This window comes from Camelina sativa, chromosome 18, assembly GCF_000633955.1.
Source record: "Camelina sativa cultivar DH55 chromosome 18, Cs, whole genome shotgun sequence".
In the NCBI taxonomy this organism is placed as follows: Eukaryota; Viridiplantae; Streptophyta; class Magnoliopsida; order Brassicales; family Brassicaceae; genus Camelina; species Camelina sativa.
This window is the reverse complement of record NC_025702.1, coordinates 18,662,670-18,690,563: the sequence shown is the minus strand read 5'-3', so window position 1 is coordinate 18,690,563 and position 27,894 is coordinate 18,662,670. Positions and strand designations below refer to the sequence as shown.

At 34.5% G+C, this 27,894-nt stretch overlaps 4 protein-coding genes and 2 pseudogenes across 6 annotated transcripts; 2 read left to right on the top strand and 4 right to left on the bottom strand.

The window, feature by feature from the left end:
* Positions 115-2,567, top strand: LOC104762488. Its single transcript, XM_010485788.1, has 6 exons — positions 115-557; positions 1,377-1,422; positions 1,689-1,812; positions 1,962-2,026; positions 2,121-2,224; positions 2,326-2,567. Exons 1-6 carry the CDS (start codon positions 441-443, stop codon positions 2,359-2,361), a joined length of 492 nt encoding a protein of 163 aa, XP_010484090.1. The 5' UTR covers positions 115-440; the 3' UTR covers positions 2,362-2,567.
* Positions 10,118-11,823, top strand: LOC104762484 (cytochrome P450 94B1-like). Its single transcript, XM_010485779.2, has one exon. The coding sequence runs from the start codon at positions 10,182-10,184 to the stop codon at positions 11,697-11,699; it is 1,518 nt and encodes a 505-aa protein (XP_010484081.1). The 5' UTR covers positions 10,118-10,181; the 3' UTR covers positions 11,700-11,823.
* LOC104762482 (UPF0235 protein At5g63440) lies at positions 12,631-15,023 on the bottom strand. 2 transcript variants are annotated; one of them, XM_010485777.2, is made up of 7 exons: positions 14,770-15,023; positions 14,041-14,155; positions 13,794-13,947; positions 13,618-13,714; positions 13,430-13,518; positions 13,238-13,306; positions 12,631-12,878 (listed from the first exon to the last, which is right to left on the bottom strand). In XM_010485777.2, the coding sequence occupies exons 1-7, from the start codon at positions 14,882-14,884 to the stop codon at positions 12,819-12,821; spliced, it is 699 nt and encodes a 232-aa protein (XP_010484079.1). In that variant the 5' UTR covers positions 14,885-15,023; the 3' UTR covers positions 12,631-12,818. The 2 variants fall into 2 exon arrangements, with proteins under 2 accessions (XP_010484079.1, XP_010484080.1); XM_010485778.2 differs by having other exon boundaries at positions 14,041-14,147.
* Positions 16,701-19,313, bottom strand: LOC104763649 (annotated as a pseudogene).
* Positions 20,705-21,539, bottom strand: LOC104762481. Of its 2 annotated transcripts, none has more exons than XM_010485776.2 (4): positions 21,434-21,539; positions 21,240-21,317; positions 20,993-21,071; positions 20,705-20,834 (listed from the first exon to the last, which is right to left on the bottom strand). In XM_010485776.2, exons 1-4 carry the CDS (start codon positions 21,503-21,505, stop codon positions 20,731-20,733), a joined length of 333 nt encoding a protein of 110 aa, XP_010484078.1. In that variant the 5' UTR covers positions 21,506-21,539; the 3' UTR covers positions 20,705-20,730. The 2 variants fall into 2 exon arrangements, with proteins under 2 accessions (XP_010484078.1, XP_010484077.1); XM_010485775.2 differs by having other exon boundaries at positions 20,705-20,838; positions 20,997-21,071.
* On the bottom strand, positions 21,543-23,234 carry LOC104763647 (annotated as a pseudogene).

The window sequence follows — 27,894 nt, the reverse complement described above, 5'->3', positions numbered from 1 at the left end:
ATTTTTTTTGTTGGAGTCTTGCTACGAATATGGTAATTTTACAGAGAGAAATATGTTTTTTTTTAAGGGTTCACCAAGATGATAGGTTTGTAGAGATTGAAAATCTCATGCAAACTCAAAGATTTACCTTTTGTTGTATAGATCAAAATGATAGTATAATCTGTAATCAATCGGATTTAACAAGCAGCTAGGCGACTAACTAACAAACACTTCAAAAGAAAAAGAAACCTTGTATCGGTAGTTAAACATTTTTAAGGCCCAGTAAGGCCCATATCTCTGTCGAATAGACGCAATCGCGGTATTATTCGGCACGGCGACTCTCTGTCTCTCTCGCTGTAATTTGTCTTAGCGGATTCGCTCTCTCTGCTCTTCGTCCTTCTCTCTTTCTCGGTTCATAATCATCAAGCCTGGGGTAGGGGTTTTATCAGTGGATTTTGGCAATGGAAGCGTCATCGTCGCAGCCACCTGAAGCTTCTGATGAAACTGCTTCAAAGTTTCTGACTGACCTTCCTTCACGCGGTTTCTTGTCTTCTTCTACAGTGGTCTCATCCAATCCGGTAATATTTACTTCGAATTAACTAACTAACTCTTTTCCGCCAATTTTTGTTGTTGTTACTAGTTTAAGACCTACTTTTTTTTTATTCTGGATTTTTGGATTGAAGAAAGTGATTGGCTTTTGTTATTATGCTTATTCAAATTTGGTTTTGAAAAAAAAATAAATAAATAATAAAATAAATCATTGGTACTGATGATTCAGATCTTGCTCACTCGATTCTAGTTCCCAGATCTTTTTGTTTTCTTTTTTTTTGGGTAGAATGTAATCAGTCTGATGGGTTATTGTGAAGATTTTGAGTTAAGGTTCCCACACTTTATTATGCTTGTAGTATGCTCAAAAGTTTCTGCTTTTTCTTTGGATTTTGCCAGTGCCATGAAGATTTGTGTTGCTTTAAAAGCTTTGAGATTTTGTAATCGAATTGTGTAATGATGATGATGATGATGATGATGATGATATGAATTGACTGCTTCAGTTCTTGAGTATCGATCTTATCTTGTTTAACTGTACTTCACTAAAGTTGAAAACAGAGATGTCTTTGAGTCTGTATCGATGTGCTGCCATAAAAAGTTGGACTCGGAATGAAATGCTTTTGGTTTTTTTTTTTAATCCGTTATATTGCACTTTGATTACACTCTCTAGTTTGACAATTTCGTTGTTGATAGATCCTTCCTATCTTTCCTGTGAATGCAGTTTACTTGGCATAATCTTAGATTTTTGGTAGCTTGCCCGGCGAGTGAATCTTTTCATGAAATTGTTTCATCGCTGTTGATGCTGAATTGATACATTTAGTTAGTAAATTTCTTTTGTGTAAGGGTTTCAGGGAAGCTTACGGGTCTACATTTGTGAGCATGACACATCTCCCCCAGGTATTTTACTTATCCAAAAGCTCCCATTTTGTTTTTTTTTTTTGCATTGTTTTCTTAGACACAGTTTCTTGCAGCAATCTCTTCTTAAAGTAATTCCTTTTTCATTTTCTCTCTGGTTGAGAAATTGGATACAGTGTAATAAGTAATTAGGAGTTGCCGGATTATCAGATGCATTTCAGTAACTTGTTTCCTTCAGAAAATTTTGCTTTTTTTTAACTCTTGTCTGATAAAAGTAATCTTACTTTGTCATTTGGTCATATATACAGAAGGACAAGATGTCAAAACAAACCTGCAGAATATACTTATCAGATCTCTCTTGTTAAAGAAACAAAAAGGCGAATCAAGCTCGAAAGAGGCCAAAGGAACCGCTGAAGATGGTCCTAAAAAGAGGTTACTAATCACATCTCATCTCCATTTGTTCTTATGAGAATACTAACTACAAATTCTGAAACTTCTACACTGTTATGAGAATTGTGTCTATTCCTCCTAATGGCTACACCAAAATGGTTTGTTCATCTTTTAATTTCTCTTAATCTTAGGGCTGCAAATAGGGCTCTGGACGACAGAAACCCAGCTAAGAGAGCTGCTAATGTATCTAGACAAGGTCACCTCTTCTGTTCTTCAATCGCATCTGATTTAATATTCAAGAAGATCACATGTTACTTGGATTAAAATAGAATATGTTTTGATCTGCACAGAAGGATCAAGCAGTCGCACTGGCGAAAAAGACTTCCAGTCTTTGACTGTAGAGAAGCTCCGTACCCTTCTCAAGGAGAAAGGCCTCCCAACTAAAGGAAGAAAGGCAAGTCCATCTTTTTAATTGAAATCCCTGTTAAAACTTTTTGGAGCTCCTCAATCTGGTTTGTTTATCTAGGCTCTCATGTAACTTGACTGGTCTTGCAGGATGAGCTCATTGCCCGGCTGAAGAGTGCCAACTGAAGTTACAGAGGGATCAATAAGCTTGAGAAAACTCCCTGGTGAATATATGTATCGTTTAGAGGTTTCCAAATAGGAGGAATTTGTCATATGAAAAATTGTTGTTCTTCTTGATCAAAAACATATCCTTTGGATCTCTTCTGATTATCAGGAATGATGGTACACACTTTTTGATTTATGAACCTGGTTTGATTTGCCTTTTTGTAACATGGATTTCATCTTTTTGATAGAAGAACCGAACCAAACCAAAACCAGACGGTCGTGCTGAAACCAAATGTGATTTTTTTGGACTGTTTTAACTAAAATAATCAGAGGAGAAGTAGGCAACGCAAAACAACTAAGATTTGACCCGCAAGTGAGACATAAAAGTATTTCAAAATTCCATTTCACCTACCAAATAACTTTAACAGTTCTATATATTTGGTTGGTTATATAGATTTAGTTTACTTTCCAGATCACATTTTATGCTGATATTAAAACGAGTTCCATTTTTTAGCATCATAAAAATCTGTGTGCTGGACTCAAAACCACGAGGTCTCTCTTTGGACGGTGAGAATGAAAACGTGAGAACGAAAATATTAAAGAGATAGCACTAGCAGTATCTACACATCAAAAAGAAAAAAGCAGGCAATCTTTTTCTTGTATCTGTTGCTATGACCTATGAATGTGTTAAATGAAGGCAAGAATGAGACACTTGTGGACAGTTTCTAAAACAGTAAAAGGGGAAACTCGCAGTTAATGGTTCTGAACTTTTGTTCTAAAGTGGACCCACGTTCTCCAAGCGGCGCCGTTTTCTGGTCACAACGTGAGTGGCTCCATACACATACATTTTCCCCATATAAAATCATAAATTTATTAACAAACTATACATTGGAAAGAGCAACTCAAAACATCAATCTATTAAATATAAAAAATATTTTGTTACATAAAACTAAGTAAACGTGTACTTTAGAAAAAGAAAACTGTGGATGAATTTCAGGAAGCACGAGCTTGAACAAAAAAAAAGTCAATGGAACAAAGAGTAATCAGATTTTTACATTATGAGAAGAAAGAAAACTCAAGTTTCAAACCACGAGAACCACGTGCTCAAAAACTGATAAAGATCCAACTTGAACTAGTCGTCACAAAAAGTGTATATTTATTTGTTTTTTCGACATACAGTGAGTTAATAAGAATCGTGCATTCATCTATTTGTTTTAGATTTCGGCTCAAGGATTTCATCAACGTGTTCGATCTTATCCGACACATGTCTCTCTATTGGCGGATTCTCCAACCAAATACTTTGTCCTCATCATGTAATGAAATTATTTATCTACCTAGCTACAACTCATTAGACTTGTATTGAACAAATCATTAGACTTGTATTGAGCTTTGATTCAATTAATATAATTAGAAGTTTAGAACCAACATACGTGCAATCATATGGGACACAATAATCTTGATAGTTCACCATTATTTATCAACAATACATATGGTAAAAATTTGTAAGTAGTTCTATCGGCGATGTTTTTATTTGTAAAAATCGAGTTTTACAACAATGAAAAATGGCTAAAAACATACTACTATATAGTTTATGCTTCGAAATATATGTAGATCGAGAAAACCGCAATATTTTATGGGTTTAGATCAGAATTCGGATTTAGCCTGAATAAGAGACTCTTCGCATCTCTTCTTATCGACACTTTTTATCTTGGTCTCTGGCCGGCATATATACGGACCAAATCCTTAAGATGCTTTACAAATGTTGTTTATTGCATATAATATTTCGTATATTATTCGATATTCCTTTTGATTCAAAATATCTTCGAGAACCCCCAAGAATCAAAGTTCATTATTCAATAAACCCCACTTATGTCATCACGTGCTGGAACTTATATTTAATTATTAGAATACTAATAGCGTTTGTACTAATAGATCTACTAATTAAGTGAAAGATTCTAAAAAAACCTATGTGGCTATGTGTAATATTCCATTAACACTACAAAAAATCACCAATTTTCCGACTATGATTGGCGACTATATTCGTAGTCGTTAAATTTAGCGACCAATTACCCACTAATTTGCAACTGTTTTATGACTATTCTTACATAGTCACTATTTAGTCGCTAAATGGCGACTATTTTGCGACATTTTCAGCGGATCGCAAAAATTTGTCACAAAATTGTCGCTAATTTAGCGACTAAAAAGTAGTTGCTGGTGTAGTCGTAAATTTGGCGACTATTTTGCGACATTTTCGGCGGGTCACAAAATAGTCACTAAAAGTTGGTTTAAAACACGTTTTTAGCCTTCGGAGTAGGTGTACCTATATTTGGTGACTACGTAATATAGTCACTTTTTAGTCGCTAAATATGTCTATATAAACTGAGCTCACCAATCGTTTTTCTCACTCACAGAAACACAAAGCAACACAAAAAAAAACGAGATCATAGAGATTTATAATAATGTCAGGAAGTTACAATTATAGTAATTTCTGAGAGTGGATGTGCAAGAGAATCGATGAGGTGACGGAAACTTTTACAGAAGAGTTCAGAGCCGGGATGGAGCAGTTCATGCAATTTGCAAATAGCCAGCCTTTTGCACAAAAAAACGGGGAAAAGTTTTTTTGCCCTTGTAGTAGGTGCAAAAACGGGAAGCGTTTTCTAGGGACTAGAATTTGGAATCATCTTTTTAGTTATGGGTTTATACCAGATTATTATGTTTGGTATAAGCATGGGAAGAAATTAATATGGATATAGGAACGAGTACTGTTGATCTGACATTTATTAGTGGGAGTGAGGAAGTGGGTAATGTAGTAGAAGATAGATATGTGGATATGGTGAATGATGCATTTCCTTCTAATGTGGGTTATGATGATAACTATCAATGGGATGGGGGTTATCAGAGTGTAGAAGAACCAATACTTAACCATTCAAAAAAATTCTATGACTTGTTAGAAAGTGCAAAAAATCCAATATATGATGGTTGTCGTGAAGGTCAGTCACAATTATCTTTAGCTGCTAGAGTTATGCAAAATAAGACAGATTATAATATGAGTGAAAAGTTAGTGGATTCAGTATGTGAAATGTTGAGTGATTATTTACTAGAGGGAAACCAGGCTACGGGTTCTCATTAAGAGACAGAGAAATTGATGCGCAATTTAGGACTCTCATATCATACAATTGATGTTTGTATAAACAATTGTATGTTATTCTGGAAAGATGCCAAAAAGGAAGAAAAATGTTTGTTTTGTGATGCACCAAGATGGAAGCCTAAGAATGACCGACGCAGAACCAAAGTNATACCATATAGTCGTATGTGGTACTTACCCATTGGTGATAGACTGAAGAGAATGTATCAGAGTCACAAGACTGCAGCAGCAATGCGATGGCATGCCGAGCACCAAGCAAAGGTGGGAGAAATGAGTCATCCGTCTAATGCAGTGGAGTGGAAGTATTTTCAAGAACAAAATCCTCAATTTGCTGAAGAACCACATAATGTGTATTTGGGATTGTGTACTGATGGGTTCAATCCATTTGGGATGTCTCGTCACCATTCATTATGGCCAATGATATTGACGCCATATAATCTACCCCCTGGTATGTGCATGGATGTTGAGTACTTGTTTCTTACAATTCTGAATTCTGGTCCAAACCATCCGCGAGCTAGTCTTGATGTCTTTCTCCAACCTCTTATTGATGAGTTAAAAGAGTTGTGGTCTACCGGAGTCGATGCATACGATGTTGAGCCTCAACTCCAGGATGACACTTTGCAATCTCTTACTGCTCTGCTTACGATGCCTGGCCGTGAGAAGTTTACGACTGTTCTCTCTCCCACACCGTTGTCGAATACAACTTGGTAATATTTGTGGCTAAAACATGTTTTAATTCTCGTTTGTAGCAAATTGGTAATGTTTGTGGCTTTGGTTTGTTTTAACTCTCGTTTGTAGCATAAGGGAATGTTTGTCTTAGGCCGAATACAACTTGGTAATGTTTGTGGCTTTGGTTTGTTTTAATTCTCGTTTGTAGCAAATTGGTAATGTTTGTGGCTTTGGTTTGTTTTAACTCTCGTCTGTAGCATAAGGGAATGTTTGTCTTTGGTTCGACAATATGTTTGTCTTAGGCCGAATACAACTTGGTAATGTTTGTGGCTTTGCTTTGTTTTAATTCTCGTTTGTAGCAAATTGGTAATGTTTGTGGCTTTAGTTTGTTTTAAGTCTGTAGCAATTGGTAATGTTTGTCTTTGGTTGGACAATATGTTTGTCTTAGGGAGAAGACAAATTGGTAATGTTTGTCTTTGGTTCGACAATATGTTTGGTACTTGTTTGTCTTTGATTCTTGTTGCTTTCTAACTATCATTGTTTACATGTGTGTGTGGAGGTTTGATCGGGACAAAAAGGCCAACTTGTTAGGAAGGTTACCAAGATTTTTACAAACAAATTCGATGGTCCATATTATACTTGGACTTGTGTGCCTCCCAATAGAAAAGAGAGATACTTCATGGAGTTTGCGGTGTTCTCTGTAACCTGTTTTCTACTTTTGTTTGTTGCTTGTTTTCACTGACATATTTCTTTCTAATGTTCTTTGTTATGTAGAAAACTCACACCTGGGATCCATTGATAACAGGTGTCGTTCAAGAACATTTCAACAGCATTTGTAACTGCCGGATGAAGGGCATGGTTAGCGATGCAAGGACGTCTCGAGTTAAACCTTCATGGATAGAAGGTGAACTCTGTAAAGATATGGTTGCAAATTGGGATACTGAAGAACAACATCAAAGGAGTAGCACCTATTCCAAGTGTCGTATGTCTGACCGTAATGGTCTCGGTCCTCACATCCACTTATCAGGCCCTAAGTCATATAGGGAAATCCAAAATGATCTGGTAATAAGTCATTTCTACTTTGTTAGTTACATTTATCAACATTTCTCTTTTATCTGGTACTAACCATTCTTTAATTTCTAACATCGCAGGAAGAGGAGTTGGGAAGAGAGGTCAGTATGGGTGAAATTTTTTTCAAAACACATACAAAGCCGGATGGTTCTTATGTTGATGGCAAGGCAGAGAAAATACATCAAGCTTATCAGCAGAAGTTGCAAGAGAAGATGGCTGAGCTCAAGGCAGATTTAACTATTTCAGATGGTACTTCACACCGTCGGGAGCTCACCAACGATGAATGTATTGCCATCTTTCTTAAGGTAAAGTAGCATTTCTACTCGATCATGCATTTCTTTTGCTCTTTACTTACAATTTTTCTTTTTCTTAAAACAGTGCACTGAGAAGGATTCATGAGGAACACCTTATGGTGTTGGAAGCCTCAAAGATACTCTTGGCAAGGTAAAGGGCAATCAATCATCACAAACCGAAGCCTTTTTATCATTGCAAGAGCAACTGAAGGAAGCTCAACGTCAGATTGAAGTTCAAGCTGAAATTCAGGCAACTCTCAAAGCTGAAGCTGCTGCTCGAGAAAAAGAGACTGCTCTCCTTGTGGCTGAGCAAAAGCAGGAGTTGACGATGATGGCAAAGTTTATGCGCCACACTAATCCAGCCTACCTGGAGTTTATAGCCTCTCAATCAGCTGATGAGGACAATCTTCCATCAACAACTCCATGATCAACTCAATTGTTTCTTAACTCATGAACTAAGTTCTCTTCTTCAGTTTTTATGTGTCATAAACTTTTTCTTTCATTGCTTTTGGTTTGATTTCTATTTTGGACATTTGTATGAACTGCTTTCAGAATTATGTTTATGTTTATAATCATTTAATAAATCAGTATTAAAATCAGGATTACAAACAATAAAAATGATTACAAAACAATAAAAGCCAGTTAATTTCATTATTTTGTAAATCAAAGAAGTCACCACATAGTCGTCATTTTGACACCAAAATGTCGTTAAATAGTCGTTAAATACAACGACTAATTTCAGATTAAAGTATTGCAAGTTTTTTATTCAAGTAAAAAGTCGCAACTTTGTCGCAGATTAGTCGCTAAATTTAGCGACCAATCAACAACTAAGGCTTAAATAGTCGTTCAATTGTCGGCAAATTGTCACCAATTGGGGTGACGAAATAGCGACAATACGACGACGAATAAACGACAACAGTATATTGTCGATAAATAGTCGCTAAATAACAACTATATGAATTAGCGACAAAATTTTAACTACAACAGTAGATAGTCGCTAAATAATCGTATAATTTATTTTAACGACTATTTAGCGACTATTACCATAGTGGTCGTTAGCCTGTTTTCTAAGGCTAATTTTGATTTGATTATATTCTTATTTACGTGTTGCTTGTAATTGTATGCCAACCAACAACCTTACAATCAAAATGCGTACATTTTTTTTTTGTTGGCGTCAGTAGCAGATGGTTTCAAATTTTTTTTTGTATATAATGGTTTTAACATTGATGAAAAGCAAATCTAGCTATCTCTCTGTATTAGTATTTTTAAAATTGACATATATCTATACAAACAATTTTACAACAGATGGTTCAATTCCGCGCATCACAAAATTTATGCATACAGACTACAATAAACAACTCTACGTACATCACATTAGAGATCTATATTATAAGTTAATCTCAATCAATAATAATTTGAATTACTTACGTATCAAACCAAAACATAGTAGAAAAAAACGTAACATCACAAAATGTTTAACCTTTTCAGCGTCTGAACCGTGTCTACATTTTTCTTGTAGTGACATTATTAAATTTTGGCCGGAGACTTGCCCACCAGTGCGGGGTGGTACTAGCTTTCCAAATTAATCTTCATTTTTTTGGTCCCTGTGTGATTGCCATGTTGCGTTGCGTCGACATTTAATAAAAGTTTGTTTTAAAAAACGTTTTACATTTTTATCAGTTTGACACTACAGTTTACTTCCTCCATCTTTTCAAGCAAAAACAACTTTGTTGATCAAGTTAAACTATTTTTTAAGATAGATTAAACACCAATTTTTTACTTTGTTTATATCAAAGAGAATATCAATTTTTCTAGTTATAATAAAAAGCAAAATCCTTGAAAGTCTAATTTATAATGGTCAAACAGTCCAACATATGTTTGATAACTTCTTTCTAAAAGTAGCATAGATTTTCTAAAAGTAGCATAGATGTGTGACAAAAAAAAACGAGCGCTACACATATTTCCGTTTTCCATTTCTTTTTTGTAATTTATGAAAATGACATTTTTACATTTGTAAGAAAAAGAAAAAGAAGAAAAAATTTCATCTACCATTCTACCTAAAACAACTTTGTTTTCGTTGATCAAAATTAGGGTTGAGACAATCACTGAGCAAATAAAATAAAAAAGAGTAAACAATAATGAAAAAAAATGAAAAAGATAATGGCTATGAATATCAATAGGTTTTTCATTGGTTTTTAGTTTTTGGATTTTGGTTTTAAAATTTTTGGTTTTTGGTTTTTGCTGTATATTTAAAAATTAATAAATCAAAAAGTTAAAAATAAAAACTTACTCTGAAAAAAAAGTTTTGCACAAAATTTCAAAATTATGGTTTTTAGTTTCTCTTTGAAATTTTGAAAAACCCACTTAGAAACTAGTTTTCCTAATATTTAAGAAATTCAATTTTTTAAAATCTTGAATGATAAAAAAGTAGATTTAAAAAAAATCAAAAACCAAAATCCACTTAAAAACTTGTTACCATTCAAGGCCAATAATTTTATTTAATTATGTCGTGTTCTGTACCGAAGTCATATGGTCGGAGAGCCACAACTTTTCATTCTGTTTTCATTCGCCTATATAAATAAAATAGTTCCTTTACAGACCAAGAACATGTACCAAAACAAACATAATTAACTTACCCAAACAAGAAACCAAAGAATTCCGAAATGGAAATGTTTTATGCATTATTTTTCATCCTGTTTCCAATCTTAGGGTACATATTCATCATCTTCTCATCATTTTCAAACAACAAAACCCTAACCACATCATCCTCTAAACCGACGTCGTATCCACTCATCGGCTCTATTCTCTCCTTTAACAAAAACCGACACCGTCTTCTCCCGTGGTACACCGATCTCCTCCGTCTCTCTCCTTCTCAAACTATCACCTTCGATCTCCTCTTCCGTCGTCGGACTATTATCACTGCGAACCCAGAAAATGTCGAGCACATTCTCAAAACAAATTTTTGTAACTTCCCTAAAGGCAAACCTTTCACCGAGCTACTCGGAGATCTACTCGGCGGCGGAATCTTTAATTCTGACGGCGAGTTATGGAGCTCTCAACGTAAACTTGCGAGCCACGAGTTTACTATGCGTTCTCTTAGGGAATTCACTTTCGAAATCCTCCGTGAGGAAGTTCAAAACCGCCTCATTCCGGTGCTTTCCTCCGCCGCGGACGGTGGAGGTACGGTTGATCTTCAGGAGGTTTTGAAGCGCTTTGCCTTCGATGTTGTTTGTAAAGTTTCGTTGGGTTGGGATCCAGATTGTTTGGATTTAACTCGACCCGTTCCGGATCTTGTTAAGGCTTTCGATGTAGCGGCGGAGATCAGCGCTCGCCGCGCCACGGAGCCGGTTTACGCCGTGTGGAAGCTGAAGCGTTTGTTGAACATAGGGAGCGAGAGGAGGCTGAGAGAAGCGATCATGACCGTACACGCATCCGTCTCCGAGATCATCCGTGCCAAAAAGAAAAGCCTAGATATCGGTGGTGACGTATCGGACAAGCAAGACCTCTTGTCGAGGTTTCTCGCCTCCGGCCACGGGGAAGAAGCCGTGAGGGATAGTGTCATAAGCTTTATTATGGCGGGAAGGGATACTACGTCGGCGGCGATGACGTGGCTGTTTTGGTTGTTGAGTCAAAACGATGACGTAGAGAAAAAGATACTTGAAGAAGTGAGAGGCAAAGGATCTTTAGGGTTAGGGTTCGAGGATTTGAGAGAGATGAGTTACACGAAAGCAAGTCTCTGTGAAGCAATGAGGCTTTACCCACCAGTGGCTTGGGACTCAAAGCATGCAGAGAACGACGACGTTTTGCCGGACGGAACACTTGTTAGAAAAGGAGACAAAGTTACTTATTTCCCTTACGGTATGGGAAGGATGGAGAAGGTGTGGGGGCAAGACTGGGAAGAGTTTAAACCGAACCGGTGGTTTGAGGAAGAACCAAATTACGGTACTAAACCGGTTTTGAAAAGTGTGAGTTCGTTCAAGTTTCCGGTTTTCCAAGCCGGACCAAGGGTGTGCATAGGGAAAGACATGGCTTTCACACAAATGAAATACGTGGTTGGTTCAGTTTTGAGTCGGTTCGAAATTGTACCAGTTCGCAATAACCGGCCGGTTTTTGTTCCTCTGTTAACGGCTCACATGGCTGGTGGGCTAAAGGTGAAGATCAAGAGGAGAGCGCAACTGTAATTCGATCGATGTATATAATAATAATTTCTTAGTTGATCATGTCATGTCCGTATAAAAATATCCAACTAATATGTAAAATGTGTGGTTTATGTATTAAATCAAATAAATATATGTGTCTGATTCACAGTGTACTTGTGAATAGATAATGATATAAATGGTCCTATCGAGGTGAATGCGATATATTAATCAGTTTGATAGAGACATAGGTTACAAAAAATATGTATATTAAACAATTTACAAACTGAGTACAGTAACGATAGTTTACAGATATTCAAATTTTCACCGAAAAATCACCTAACAATTATCATACAAGACTTTGTATAATCGGAATAACACAAGTTACACACTAGAACACTCATTGTCACCGACCACTTTATATAGCAAACACCACAACAAGAAATATTATGCTAATGTCTTCTCTCTCAACCTAACGAGCCGAATTTATAAAGTTCTAAAAACGGCCAAAGAAACGTGATCATCTCTTCCTTCTTAGTTTATACACGTTCGATAATGAGCTGGAGACATATCATATTGTATGTTCTTATTATATAGGTGTTCTACTTCTAATTCATATGTATCCAACATCTCCAATTATTGCGAGTTCAATTTTTGTCGAAGATGTATATTATATATAACACGTTATAAATTAAGCTCTAAACGTGAACCTTTATTTGAAAATATCACATAGTAGTTTTTATAAACAATGATTACGATATTGCAACAGAAAAGATTTTGATTGGTTGTCCAAATTCCAAAACACCAAAAACAAAGTGAGAGGGGAGATTTGGTTTGGAAATGAGATACACATCAATGTAGGTCCTTTGCAAGGTTTTGTTTAATTATTAGGTACACACAAATTTGACCCAAAGAAAACAACTAACGTGACAACGATTATTTAAATTTTGTGATTTTTTTGTTTTTTAGTTCAATATTAGTTCAATATTAGTTCAATAAATAAACAACTTCTGAGGAATCTTTAAGACAATTATAATAACTTTCATCATAATAATAAGGGATTGTAAAAAAAGTAGTGTTCGGATAAGCATGAAAACAAAAGAAGAGTAGCTAGGTCTCCTCAGCTTTCAGTTAATGTCGTTCACCAACCACAAACCGCAGATTTTACGGTATAACAGCCTCAAGAAGCTTCTCATACACTTGTCTAGCAGATAAATCCTCGACCTGATTAAGGGGAACATAAATCAAGAATGGGTAAATTCATTCAATCCCACAACCTATTTTTATTATCACCATTCCTAGAGGTCCTTGTGCCATAAGTATAAAGCAAAAAACCTTATTATCTAGACTCTAGAGCTAAGAAAATCAATAAGCTTATATTTTACGTAACTGTTCTCATAGATGTTCTCATAGGTTGTATTTTACGTAACCTATTTTTATTATCACTATTCCTAGAGGTCCTTGTGCCACTAGTAAATAAAGCCAAAACCTTATCATCTAGAGCTAAGAAAACCAATAAGCTTTTTTTAAAGATAAATCTTCACAAAGACTTCTTAAGAGACACGAAGGTAGGATCAACGTACCACAAGAAGTTTTGATTTGCTATTCCAACCTCTTTGGAGAGTCATTTGGCTCAACCTTAAACCAAGAACCTGAAAGAGCAAAAACACAGAGGTCTAGCGTTGGTCAAAAAACCTCATTCACATACGACATAAGAAACTTTGTGATTAGAGAATAAATCTTTAATAAATGGTTAATAAAGGATTGAATTATACCCTTCCCATGAATTCCAGAAGCTCGTTGTTTGCTTCTCCACGAGCTGCTGGTGCAGCAACCGTCACACGAACATCATCAGCATTTACCCCTGCATAGAGAAAAAGCATGGACCAATCAAACTGTTAAATCGAAGGTCCATGTCAAGTGAGTTAGAAAAGAGATTCTGTGTCATATGACTATGTTTTACTTGTGATTGCTGAACGTTGTGCACGGTCTTCCACTTCTATTGCAACCTGAACAAGTCCACCGTCCAGTTGTGAAATGCAGGGAGGTACAGGTGCATCCTGTGTGCCGCCATAACAGATTAATTATCTAATTTTTCATCTTGCAATTGAATAATTATTAATAAAAAACCAATTGTACCTGTGGGTTAGTTTCTGCAGCAACAGCACTAAGTGCTCCATCAACAATGTAAATGAAAGACGTTGTTTCCAGAGACTCTTCAGCACGATAACAAACAAAAAGCTCACAACCAATACAGTTCATTCTAAACTGTCTCTCCATTTTCCCTTCACCGCTGGTAACAAACCAAAACATAAAGAAAATAAACTACCACATCCAAAATATGAAGCTTAAAGACTGGATCCACTACCCCCATATAAAAACTTACCGTTTCAATAGAACTTTTCCTCCCTCGCTGACATTTAACCTAGCAAGGTGCTTCTTCTTGTCAAGTACATTTGATCTGTCGGTCTTCCTCTTGGGCATCTTCTGCAACTGGGTATCTTGTAAAGAATCTAAATTAGTATACAAACACTATACAAGGTCACCATATACATATTTCAATCACCACAACTTTGCATGTTACACACTCTTAATCTAAACTCAAGGAGTACCAAACCAATAAGAAAGATTCAGGAAATAAGTAGATGTACAGAATTACATGAAACATGCAATGAGCTGCCAAAAGAAGACCATAGAGAGAAAGAGACAAGTCTTAACACATTCCAACTTTTTAGTTCATAAACGAATATCAATATTACCATAGGTGCTACTGCTACCTGAAACAAAAATCCATAATCTAAACTGAAACCATGTAAAGATATCTGTGTTGGAGTCTTTGAACCTAAACGTACTTTGTTGTTAACCTTAACTAAAGCACTAAACCAACAAGTCTACCACTTTAAAACAGTAAACTACAATGGCCAATCAAAGATTGAAACTTTCAATCATAATTCGAACTCAATGTATCTGGAAACCCAAAAAAAACACAATCAAGCAAATCATTCCACACAAACGCCAATTCGATGTGAGCAAGTAGGGTTCCACTCTAAGTTCAAGCAACTAAACCCTCATAAATCGGATAATTAGGAAGCAGGTGGAAATAGTAGAAACGAACCGGTGATGAGGACATGAGAACCACAGTGTTTGCAGTAATAAACGAAGAGATCAGAGTCGGGTCCGTCCGGCGCCGCGTCCTCGCTCGAATACGTATGTGTCGTTCTCTTCGGCATCTCTCTTCTTCTTCTTCTTCAAAGTTCGTCGATCCAAGATGTGAAAACTCAGCTCTCACTTTGCAAAAATAATCTCTTTACATTGCCACGGCGGCGACCCTATAATAGATCGACGGTGGAACACCGAACTCTGCCTTAAGGGTGAAACCGTCACTTCGGACTTTTAACCTTTGGTTCAATGTACAACCGTATCTTTATTAGATTTATCCGGTTGAATCTTAACCGGATTTAATCAAGAATTAGTGTTTGGATTTGAATCAAACCGAGCAGAACCAATTAAAAAACATTATAAAAATAAATATTTTTTAAAATTGTGAACTAAATATTGGAAAATACTAGAAAATATTTTAAAATATTGATTTTAAAATGAGAACTAAATATTATAAAATATTTTACAACAAAGAAATATTATATTTTTTTTATATTTTCATATCTTGATATTATTTTAGAATGAAATTAATTGATCTTATTTTAAAATCAAGATTTTCTAATATTTTCAAAAGATAAATTAAAATAAATATTTTCTAAAATTGTTAACTAAATATTGGAAAATATTTTACAACAAAGAAATATTATAAATTTTCATGTTTTTCATATCTTGATATTATTTTAGAATGAAATTAATTTATCTTTTGGTGTAAATTTTTTATTTATATTGTAGTATTTACTTCCTTCCTAACAAATGATAATATTATGGTAGCTATATAAAATATTGATAAATGATACCTCATCAGAAAATATAGAATATTTAAATGGATGTTAAAAAACTGATATGACTTTTTTAATAATTAAATTTATTGAATATAAAAAATAATATATTTAAATTTTAGAAGAATAATACATGTCAAAATAATAGACCACCATTTGTTAGTTTATTAGAACATGAATTTGAAGAAATCTTACTTTATTAGGTAAGATTGTGTATAACAAGTACGGAAATAAAAAGCTATTTTTCATTAGAATAAATATAAATTTATAAAAATTATTTAACGCCATCCAGATCGTATTTATCAAATAAACAATTATTACAATATTAGTTGACGGAAATCAGCATCATCTTTAGCCGTAATCCATATTGACTCATCGGTTATACTAACGAAAATTGTCGTCTGTTGTGTATTTCTAATTCCACCATCAATTCAATTTCTTTACCTACTTGTCTCATGCTTCTAGGTATGTAAGAGTTTTCATCCTGCCCACACAAAAAGATTATTATTATCCACAATTATTTTATAAATTAAAAAAGTTATTTGAAATAAAATTACCTTTGCATGCTACTTTAACTGTTTTACAAAAAAATTTGATGAATAAAAAATAGAAAATACTTTTACAGTAATCAATCGCAACTTTGACACTATGTGTTTATTAACAGGTTGTCTTACCCATTCCTGGACTTATCATCATAACACTATGCTCCACTATGGTAACTTACACTATGCTCCACTATGGTAACTTGAAAGCTTTTTATAATAATGTTTTTCAATGCCTCCTTAATTTGTTTCATTGGAAAACGTAGGGCTGATGACATTTAAATAATTGATTTCCACAGGTATTTCTCAGCTGCAGTGATGCATTTTGCCATGCTACGGAGCCTTTGCCTTGTTGGTGAAGCTAAAACATCGGATGTTACAAAGATGGTAGTAGTAGCTTGCAACGCAAGAGCAAGCAACAGTGTTTGTTTGATTGGAAGTTTTTTTTTTCAAGTAGAAAGAATGACTTTTGAAAGATACAGAACGGAAGAAAAAAATGTGGAGCAACAAAACGCATGCTTATAAATATAATTAATTCTTTGCAGTATTTTATTTAGCTGTATTATTTATAAGAAGGAGAATAAAATGAATAATGTGCATCGAAATTGCATTAGAACAGAGTTCGGTGTGTGCAGAAGTTGAAATAATTGACCTCTCTCTAAACCAAAAGCATTACAACATTCCAATTCAATCCCTCTACAAATGATGAGCCTAAGTCTTTGGCATGCCGAGATATCCATGAGACCATCTCCATTTCCATTGCTTCCCGGAGAAATCCCATTAAATCCACCATTTTTGTTATTAAGGACTAACCCGTGATTCAGACCCATGTGATGATTATTGTGATGATGATGATGATGATGATGATATCCGTTACTTCCATGATCAACCATGACCAGGTCGTTGTCATTATTCACATCATAAGATCAAACTTACTGTCCAGAAAATTAGTAGGTCTAGGGCTCTGCGAAAGTAAACCCCCCGATACTTGCTCTCCAAGAAACCAACGTTACTGTGCTCCGGAGTTGAGTAAGACCCCATAATCCCACCAAAATGTGAAAATCCTAGAGGTGAGTTTTGGTAATTCTGATGAGAATGTGCTAAAGCCATAAGATCAGTGGTAACGATGTTGGATGGCTTTTTGCCGGAGGAAGTGGAGGAGGAGGAATTAGAGGAAGATGGTTTCTTGTTTTTCCGGCATTCACCCCCAACTGGAATATTCCTTAGAGTTAGAGTGCCGCCTTTGCTTTGGTCCAGTAACGGCGACAAGTCTGCAGAAGTAACGAGGCTGAGAGAGGCTATAGTTATTGTAGAACAGAACTTGGTGTGTGTTGACTCGCAACGAGAACACTTTTGAGGATGGTCGTGAGGCTGAGAGAGGCTATAGTAATAGTGCTGCCAGCAGCCAGTATGTCGGCTGCTGATGGAGAAGTCGTCGAAGAGTCTAACATGCTTCCTCCTGATGACTGAGCTTCCTAACATATACAATGCAGAGAACCATATCAAAATGTGGAATTTCTCTCTCTCTCTCTCTATATATATATATAATTGAAGTGTAGAACTCCAACTAACAATCAAATTACGAAAAGGAGATAAACTGGGAAAATAAAGACACGGATCTGTCAAATTGAGATAAGTCATGCATGAACCTGTATTGGCAGCAAGATTGCGCTGGAAAATAGCTTCAAAATCATCACATATGTCTCTTATGTCTTCTATTGACTCTTCAGTGTCCTTGTAGTCCTTCCACAGTAGATCCCACTGATACTCAAGCAGACATGAGTACTTCCTATTTAAGTTCATTTTCATATTTTCTTATATAGAAAATTAGAAACACAGGTCGAGAAGTCATTACCACCCAAGATAGGTTGTATGCTGATAAGATTGAAGATAACTCTTCTCTCTTATCTCTTCTCAATCTACAATACAATCTCAAACCCTAATTGATAAGCTTGGAGTTACAGTTCTCCAATCTCATCACCTAAGAACAGAGCACATAAGCTCTAATTCTTCTTTACACATCAATGATCACGCAGGATAATGTTCACAATCTTACTCTAATTCTATTTATACTCTAAATTCCTCTCTATAGCTCCTGTCACGTGACTCTATTTCTCCCACATTGCTCTCTTATCATATGCGTTGAGCCAATATAACATATTTCAAGATAGGTTGTATGTGGTTTATAGATATTGTGTCTTCCTGTAAAAAATATATTCGAGAAAATTCAAGAAAACAATGTTGGTGTACATACATTGAGGGAAAGAGAAAGGGGGAGAGAGATACCAAATTATATACTTGATGATGCCACCCACTCGGAACAAAGATAACTTCACCGGGTTCTTGAATGCACTCAAGCCAGGTGGTCTGAATGCAAACCATAAAATGTGAATAAACACGTGGTGAAAGACGAGCTTACTGATTGAGGGTAAGACCAGATGTTTTTTTACCTTCTTAAAACCGGGGAATTTAGTTTCATTCACCTCCTGCATTTAGCACAATCAATCAACTCTCACATTGATTACATATATAGAGCAAAAATTGGTTCTCTGTTGGCTTCACTAAAGCTAAAGAGAAAGTAACAAGCGTGACCTCAGATATGCACCTTGAAAAAGTGCCAATCTTTCAGATACAACACAGATTCCTTGATAGAACCATTCGCCCATTGCTCCACAAAGTCATTAACAGACATTTCTAATCTTTTCTGATCTGTGAATTCTCTCGTATGACAATCTGCAACCTGTATATAACCAACACCACCAATTCAATGAACAAACAATTCATTCCCAAAACCAAAAAAGATTCAATTTTTATTATGGGAGCTAAAGCTAACCAAAGCTACTAATAGTCTTATGAAAGCATGAACCTTTTACCTGAACTTTAGATTTTCCGAAGTGAGTGGCAATGAAGTGGAGATTAGGGTTTCCATTCTTACAAACCCAATCTTCCCGAGATTACTACTGGCTGGTTCTTGGCTAAGTATCTCTCTGCAAAAGCGTCGTAACTCAAATCTTTACCATTGATTTTCTCAATTTGACCAATAATCTCTATTCCCATTTCCTCCAACTCTCTAGAATTTTTCGTCGCTACCACCGGTGAAGAACCTCCGATCAAAGTCGCCGGTAAAGTTGATAATAACGACAGGTGAAGAACAAAAGAGACTCTCTAACTCACTTAGAAACTTCCTCGATAAAACTAAAAACGCGGTGTTTAGTTAAAAATTATTCTAACACGCTGCGGTTAATGAATTGGTACGGCCCATTTATTGGCCCAATATGTAACGGCTCACTGTAGATTAAACGGTGACGTGTTGAATTCCGGAACCGGATGGGTCAATGTCCTTTCTTATATGGTTATTATTGGTCGTCATAGTCTCTCTTTGAAATAGCCAGTCAACAAATTGTCACTTCCATATGCGATTGTTAAGAGTTCTACAGTCAATTTTCATAGTTACCATTTTAATGGCTTGACTGACATATATAGAAAGTTAACAGAATGAAGATAAAGAAGGGTTGGTGATTTTGTCTTTATAAATAGAGAAAACTTTGTTCCCACTGAGTAAATATAAGCATTATGTATCATATTTATATACATAAAGTTTTCAAATTAAGAAGAGAAATGGAGAAGAAATTGAGTGTGGTGGTGATGATGATGATGATCGTTTTGGCTGTAACTGGAACAGAAGCAATAAATCATTTGTGTACATTCAAATGTGAAATCACATGCCGCGATCCAGAGTTCACGTCAATGTGTTTTAAAGAGTGTATGGCCAAATGCATCCGTCAATCTTCATCTACAAATACCTTCGACTCAACTTCACACTCGCAGTAAATCTCTTTCTCTTTAAACTGTTTCTTTGAATGTATATATGCATGTATGTATGTATGTGTGTGTGTCTTGTGTAATAGTAAAATTGACATGGTTTGTAATATATGGTGACAAATAATGCACGATGAAGACTAAAGGGATGGAAGAAATGAGTGTAGAGATAGTTCAAAAATTCTAGTTATGGATACTTTACATTTTTTTTTTCTTTTTTTCTTCTAAATGTAAACGGATACCTATAATCAGTCTCTCTCTCTCTCTAAGATATAGAAGAGAAAGGTTTTCTGATGGTTCTCCTTTCGAAGTTGAAACTTGAAAGATTATGGCATTCAATAATAAATTTGAAAAACAATGTTTAGTTTAAAATTAAAAATAACATTACTACATAATAAGCATTGTTTTAAACAAGCAAAACGAAATGAAAAATACAATAGTGCTTCAAACTGAAACATAATGACTACAAACGAAAAATTACACAGTGATGACGACTTGGTAACAATTTCACCGCTCTTTCTTGTAGGTTTGAGATTTTCGTCAAGCTCTACGATTACTTTCCTCCTACGTTTTCTTGTATGACGTCAAACTGAAACATAATGACTACGATTTCTTGTATGACGTAAATGAAAACCCGTCCCGAATACTTTTCTCCTACGTTTGATCTTTTCTACCTACAAGATTATATCAAATAATGAAACAATGAGCCCTAGGAAAATTGACAACATGAGACTTTCAGGTTTGATTTTAAATTACTAACATATATTTATAAATACATTACTCTTTCTTGCAGGTTGGAGATTTTCGTCGAGGTCTACGCCCACGATTAGTAAGACGTAAACGAAGAGGAAAAATCGTCCGGAATGCTTTCCTCCTACGTTCTTCCTACAACATTGTATATCAAATAATGAAACATGAGCACAAAACAGAGTCAGTAAACCAATTTCATGCTTTCTATTTTCACATTTGGGGACCCCAACTGTTTTATGAGAAAATCGCATCTATCTGTTGAAAATATATAGTTTTCATTTAGAAAAACTTGCCTGTCGGAGCCAATGCCCTCGATCGTACTCGAATGACTTAGTTTCCTTCTTCACCTTACGTCTCATCTCGCATACCTACAACATTGTATATGAATGAAACATGAGCATTTTGGAAACATGGGACTTTTTTTTCTTTTTTATCTCTGTCTGTACGACTAAATCAAGAAGCACACTTTCTTCTTTCAATTAATGTTTTGGGGCCTTTTAGCAACAAATCTTTAGTTAACATTAAGAAAAACTTGCCTCTAGCCAACCCTCTGGATCGTACTCGGCCGAATGAACCTTCTCCCTAGATTGAAAATACCCATTAATATAACCCTCCTGCATGACGACGAGAGTGGAAACAGTTAAACAGGTTAATGCTCAAATGGTTAGACAATGAAACAATGTTAATTATGATACAAGGAGACAGACAGCGAGAGAGAGGGATAACTTACTTGTTGTGTATGTTCTTCAGTTGAGAGATGCGTCCTGAAATCATCAAGGCTTTCGTAATAACAGAGACACATTTCGCAATAAAATACTGAGGCAGATTCACTTTTACTTTTACTGAACTTCTGAATAGCGTGGCTTCTTGCCTCTAGATTAGAGGAAAAAACGTGTACTCTAGTTTTCGAAACTGTGCAAAAAATTTCACTTTTACTGCAATTATGAAGGTGTTCTCTTGCCTCTGAAAGAGTGGAAAAACTTTCAATTTTACTGCACTTGCGAGGAACGTGTCTGTGCACTTGTAGTAGGGTGACAAGAGAAACTGAATATATCAGTTCCAACCTGTCCGTTATGACCATAATAGTAGCCGGAGGAGGATTAGAATCTACCCAATTCTCAATATCTTCATAAATTAGAGTTTCTTTGTAAGCTGTCTCAACAAAGGAAAGCAGCCATTGATCAGTAGGCATAGATGAATATTTTTAAACCGCCCTAAATTCCAAAGATGGATAACCAAATGGACTAACCGTAACCGGTATGCACAACATTGACTCCAGTGGAAGAGAGCCCTCCAAGGAGGTGATCAGGGATACGGTTTAGGTCGCCAAAGGAAGTGATGGAGACAGGACCAGAGTAGCCAAGATTCTTGAATGCCGCTTCTAAACTCGGCCGGACCCGACGAGCATCATATCCCTTGGGGATCGGACATTCAAACAAGTCCCACCACACCGCTATCTGAGCTGTCGCGTATTCAGGCGTCGCCGGGTTGTCCCTTGCCCACTTCTCTGTTACACAGTCAACTACTTTCTCCGTAGGGTCTATAGCCTCCTGCTTGACACAGAGTGGAAACAGAGGTAGTTGCTCAAAATAGGTAGTAGACAATGAAACAATTCATATACAAGTATATATATATATATAGAGAGAGAGAGAGGATACGTACTTCTCGTTTATGCTTATAACTCGAGAGATGCTTCCTGAAATTTTCAGGGCTTTGGGAATCGAAGTTGCAAGATTTGCAGTAAAGCGTGGCAGATGATAACTCGCCCGTGTCACTGCGCTTCTCCTGAACAAGTGGTGCGCTTCTGGTCTCATCATCCGCGTACCCTAGTAATCTTTCCCAAACCCACTCTCTACAAGTAGTCAGGATTGTCATAAACTGATACTCGATTGAATAAACCAGAAAAAGGTTGTATAGCGTCCGTTGTTGTAGCCGGGCCAGATCCCAAGCGAAGACAGTGTGCACCTGATTGGATATGATCATCATTGAAGCCGGAGCAGGATTTTTACCTCGCCATTCCACCATATCCGCATACATGAGTGAGTTTGTGCTTTCTGTTCCACTACAGAGGAGAAAAGGATTAGTTTTCTGTTCCAGTACCAAGGAGAAAAGGATTAGTTTAGCTAATTAACCAAAACAGAGCAAAAAACACAAAAAGTGAGGTTAAGTCGCTGCTACCGAACCCGTTCACGTAACATTGCTACTTCCAGTAGGGTAAGGATAGTGGAAATTTAAACTCTAAACTCAAGAGATCAATAAAATTTGGTCTAACCGGGTCTGGTATGTGCAACAGCGACTCCAGTGGAAGAGAGCACTCGCAGGAGGTGATCAGGGGTTTGTGTTTGGTCGCCATAGGCAGTGATAGAGACAGGACCAGAGTAGCCAACACTCTTGAATGCCGCTTCTAAACTCGGACGGAAGAGACGAGCATCATAACCCTCGGGTATCGGACAGTCCTTCATGTCCCACCACACCTATATTTTAGCAGCCTTCGCCGGTTCCTCCCACCACCTTGAGACGAGACTACTCATCCCTCTAAACCTAAAAATCAAATAACAGACCCAAGTCCTTCTTACCAAAAAAATAACAGACACAAGTCCTCGATCCGTAGTAGGGTTTCTTTCTTTTTATATACACCAAACTAAATGGGCCTAAATGACTTTGCAGGTGTTGGCGCTTTGAATGTAAAAAAAATTTCGTTATACAAGAGAAAGGTCTTATACCAGACTTGACGGGTCAATTGGAGTCTTTCCATCCCTCCAAGCTGCCTCTAGATATGTCCTCAACGACATGCCAACAAAGACCTAGGTAAAAGAAAAACAAATGAAATTTTTTCTTTTAACTTCTTTACTGCAAATTGATGCTGCATAATTTGAGGAAACTTTGACGACATGACATAGAATGGCTATGGGGAGTTGGTAAACTATGCAAAACATAGACAAAGCTAAAATGTGAAAGGAAAGCCATACTTAAATCAGCCGCAGCTTTTTATTATACTTCCCAAACGGTGAATATTAGAGGCAAACCGAGTTGTGATTACTCTTCCCTTGGCCGCCATCACATTTCTTACCAGAGCATCTGCTACCACTTTTTCACTAATTGTCCTTCCGGGTGACAACACATTTGTTGAGTCACTCATCATCTGTGTAAGAGATGGAAAATTGTTTTAAATTTCTCACCTAGTATTCAGTAGTCAGTATAGCCATTCTCAACCTTAGTCATCTACTTTCAACAGATAATAAGAGTATGATTCTGTACAGAAATCCTTACCAACGTGACTCCTTCCTTTGAGAGTTCCTCTAAAGCTTCAGGATCAAAGACTGTTGGATATGGGCTTTGCCCCCAACATTCCTAAAGCCCAAACAGAAGATTTTCAAGAGATTTAGGGTCTGAAGTCTTGGATTTGGTCCAACAGGCCGCAAGGGCAAAACCGTCATTTTACAGAAAGACAGAAGAAACCCTAGGTCAATGGCCCACTATAAATACATGATGTCATTGTCACATCAGATGATCGACGTTTTCTTGGGCAATTAGAGAGAAAAGAGCTATTATTTTCGTATTAAGCGCTTAACTCCCTAATTGTCATTTTCTGTAAACCTTTCTGTTGAATTCTTCGTTAAATAAAAGGACCAGATCCGATTCATCCCATTTATATTCTTATCATTTATATTGTCGATTTCATACATCAACAAAGACTTTTCCATCCAATGGTGCCTCATCAATATGTTATTAATCAAATTTATCTCATGCAGCTTGATGACTATACAAAGGGACAGGATATAATTTATGAAGGGGTTTACTCTACCTTCCAATCTCCAGTGTGAAGAATATTACCATCAGCGCAGCGGAGGAATAATCCACTACAATCAGGAATAGAGTGTCTAATAGGCTCTATCTCAAATGGTCCTGAATGTCTTCGTTAACCGGATGACATAATTAAAACTGAAAAACCGGTTCTTCGTTAACCGGATGATTTTGAACCGGACGGACCGACGTACCCATCAAATTAAAATCAATTAGACCAACTCTAATAGTCAATATTGGTGCAAAACTAAAACTAACACCAATAGTACTTCAAATGTTGCTCCAAATATAGAGATATGAGTTGAGTAGTATTACTTCAAATTTGGAGCAACACTTTCTTATTTACAAAATGCTCTCTCAATTTTGATTTCTTATCATTTTACAGCTATATAAATTTATATAATTAATAATTATACTTAAATAAATTTATACTAAAATCATAATAGTTATTAAAAATCATAGTTACTAAATCTTATAAATGATGTTTGAATAAATATTATAAAATGAATAAACGACATATAACAAATCAAATTCAAAAATAATACTCACAAAATCAGATTGAGAATCTTCAAAGAAAGTCTATCCAAATTGGCCACTATCAACCTACAATCTCATTTAAGTTTCAAACTCTCACATTACAATAGTGGCGAATGCTTTCACAATATATAATTAACTATATTAAGACCCGTGCTAGAGCACGGATTGAAATTCATTTTATTTGTATTGTAATTTTTGTATAAAATATAATTTATGTGATTGTTTTTAAAAGTTTTTTTGATAAAATAGTATGCAATAAAATCATATGCTAAATAAGATGATTTGAAAAATACACTTATTTTGTAAGTTTTATATTGTTAATGATTCTAAATAAGTACTCGTGCTATAACACTTGTTAAATTTTATTTTATACCAAATTTTGTATATTTTCTATTTTAAAATAAAATTTTAATATGGTGTATTAGTTTATGTATGTGAAGTTAGTTCAACAATGTATATTCTACCTCATGACTTGAATGTCATTCCCTATATATTAAAAGAGAAGCACACTCTTGAAAAAGCTGATGTGTCGCCGCCAGAGAGCTCAAGACACATTTAGCCAAAAAACCCATAAATTTTCTACTTAATTACATTAACATGTCATTATATTTTCAAAAAAGAAAAACAATTAACTGAATACTAATTAGATATTTCATCAATTCTCACACAAATTTAAATATCACATATTAAAACTAATTAAATAATTACATACTATTTTAAGTCAAAATTTCACTAAAATTTACTTACAAATATACAAGTCAAAGTTTTATTATTTTTAAGAAATCAATATAAGTAAAATATTCTAAAAAGGCTATAAAAGCATATAAAGTTAATAAAAATAAAGAACATATAACTTATTAAAAAATCATATAAAATGTTATTTTTTATGTTAGTATTATTACAATAATAATTTAAATAACAAGCTTTCAATAGTTATTATAATTGATTATAAAAAGAAATATATAACCCCTGAATTATCTCAGACTTATTAAAGGAAACTTAATTCCCAATAAATATAGATTTACAGATATTCATAAATAAATATAAAAATGACAACAAATTAGAGAATAACATGATGTGTGATTATTTATATATATATATATATATATATATATATCTAAGTATGTAAACTAATTAATCTCAACATTTAGTGTGATTATTCATAAGAAAATAGAAATATTGATAACCGAATAAGAATATATTTTTTAATTGTTCATTAATCTATGTGCTATTAAAAAGGAATGAGACAATAACCCTTATCATTATAAATAAACTTAGTACCCAAAAAAAAATTAAAATGAGTGATTATTAGATTATGAAAAATTGTTATAGTTACTCGATTAACCATAAATATAAAAATTTGATTTTTAAAGCACACAAAAATATATATTTCCATAAATTGTAACATTTTATATATATTTTCTTGACCATGTTCACATAATTCACGGGTGAAATGTATTCTCACACAAATACATTGATTTTGAAATTTCATTCATTTTTTCATAATGGGTTTTTTTGGTAATAATCCGTTATTTATAGAAAATATAAACAAACCGACTAACTCAAAAGATTTAAATAGCCTAATCACAAATATTAAATCAACAAATTAGATTATCTTCAAAAAAATTTAGTTTAGAATCTAATTGTTACTAACATATTTAAAATTAATTAATTAAACTACCGAGTAATTTAGTATATGTTGTTATGGTTACATAAGAAACACGCAAAATTGTTATGATTACAGAATAAAACATAAGAGATATGAATTTAATTTTTAAACCACACAATAGACATGTTGCAATAAATAGTAACATTTTATCAATATTTTCTCTTACACATTTAAAGATTTCACGGGTAAAACGTATTTTTTACACGAAAAACGCAGTTTTGAATAAATAAATAAAAAACTTTAGTTACATATTATGTTTGACACAAACAAATATTGGTTATCGAATAATAATTTTCTTTAAATCGATTTATCTTGCACATCGTGCGGGTTGTTACCTAGTTATAAGACATAATTTTGTGATTTTGGTTTTTAAAAAATGAATTATTATATTATGAGTAATTTAATATATTGTTATACTTTTGTTTTAATATACTTGGTTTTTTGAAATTCTTTCATATTGTAGTGACATATTATTGACATTGCTATAACAAACAAATTTAGAGTGTTTATAATTTCTAACTTTAATATCAAGTTTCAATATTTTAAAAATATTTCAAAATAAATTATTTAAAGTTTATTGTATTATATAAAATTATAAAATTCAACAAAAAGTATGAAATTGAATTTAAATATTCAAATTTTGACCGGTTACTCAGTAAAAAAATTAATTCAATAGATATTATTTTTAAAGAATAATATTAATAAGACTTGAATATTTTATAGATTGAATCATTTATATTTGTTTTTAAAAGTTCAACTTATGGTATATCTGGAAATAAAACTATTATTTAATTATAATAAAATATATGATAATTTATTTGTTTCACAAAATAGACTCATATATAAAAATGAGAGGTGAAGATTAACAAATTAACAAATTAATATTGTTATTGTATTTTTAACTGCTATTTTATTTTAAATGGGCTAACACATAATGAAATTTGTAGTTAATGAGAAGGTGAATTGTTGAAGGAGAATCCTAATCATATTTTTCTTAACTTGATCCAGACATATAAGTAAATAAAATTTTATAATTAAGTACCAAACGGAATACATTAAGTGAATATCCGAATTATACAAATTTATTTAATTAAATATGGCATGTTTTTTTTTGTTGAAAAAAGGCTTTCTAAAATATGGCATGTGTTGGCGCTTTGTATGTAAAAAAAAAAAAAAAAAAA

What these genes read in the sequence shown, in the direction of transcription:
- LOC104762482 (XM_010485777.2), bottom strand. Translation starts at nt 14,884, where the DNA reads ATGCCGAAGAGAACGACACATACGTATTCGAGCGAGGACGCGGCGCCG. An exon ending in TTCTCATGTCCTCATCACCG is followed by an intron (nt 14,156 to 14,769) that starts GTTCGTTTCTAC and finishes ATTCTTTACAAG; the next exon opens with ATACCCAGTTGCAGAAGATG. An exon ending in GGAAAAGTTCTATTGAAACG is followed by an intron (nt 13,948 to 14,040) that starts GTAAGTTTTTAT and finishes GTTTGTTACCAG; the next exon opens with CGGTGAAGGGAAAATGGAGA.
- LOC104762488 (XM_010485788.1), top strand. Translation starts at nt 441, where the DNA reads ATGGAAGCGTCATCGTCGCAGCCACCTGAAGCTTCTGATGAAACTGCT. An exon ending in GCATGACACATCTCCCCCAG is followed by an intron (nt 1,423 to 1,688) that starts GTATTTTACTTA and finishes TCATATATACAG; the next exon opens with AAGGACAAGATGTCAAAACA. An exon ending in TGCTAATGTATCTAGACAAG is followed by an intron (nt 2,027 to 2,120) that starts GTCACCTCTTCT and finishes TGATCTGCACAG; the next exon opens with AAGGATCAAGCAGTCGCACT.
- LOC104762484 (XM_010485779.2), top strand. Translation starts at nt 10,182, where the DNA reads ATGGAAATGTTTTATGCATTATTTTTCATCCTGTTTCCAATCTTAGGG.
- LOC104762481 (XM_010485776.2), bottom strand. Translation starts at nt 21,505, where the DNA reads ATGTGTCTCTGTTATTACGAAAGCCTTGATGATTTCAGGACGCATCTC. An exon ending in CTGAAGAACATACACAACAA is followed by an intron (nt 21,318 to 21,433) that starts GTAAGTTATCCC and finishes GTCGTCATGCAG; the next exon opens with GAGGGTTATATTAATGGGTA. An exon ending in GCATTGGCTCCGACAGGCAA is followed by an intron (nt 20,835 to 20,992) that starts GTTTTTCTAAAT and finishes TGTTGTAGGAAG; the next exon opens with AACGTAGGAGGAAAGCATTC.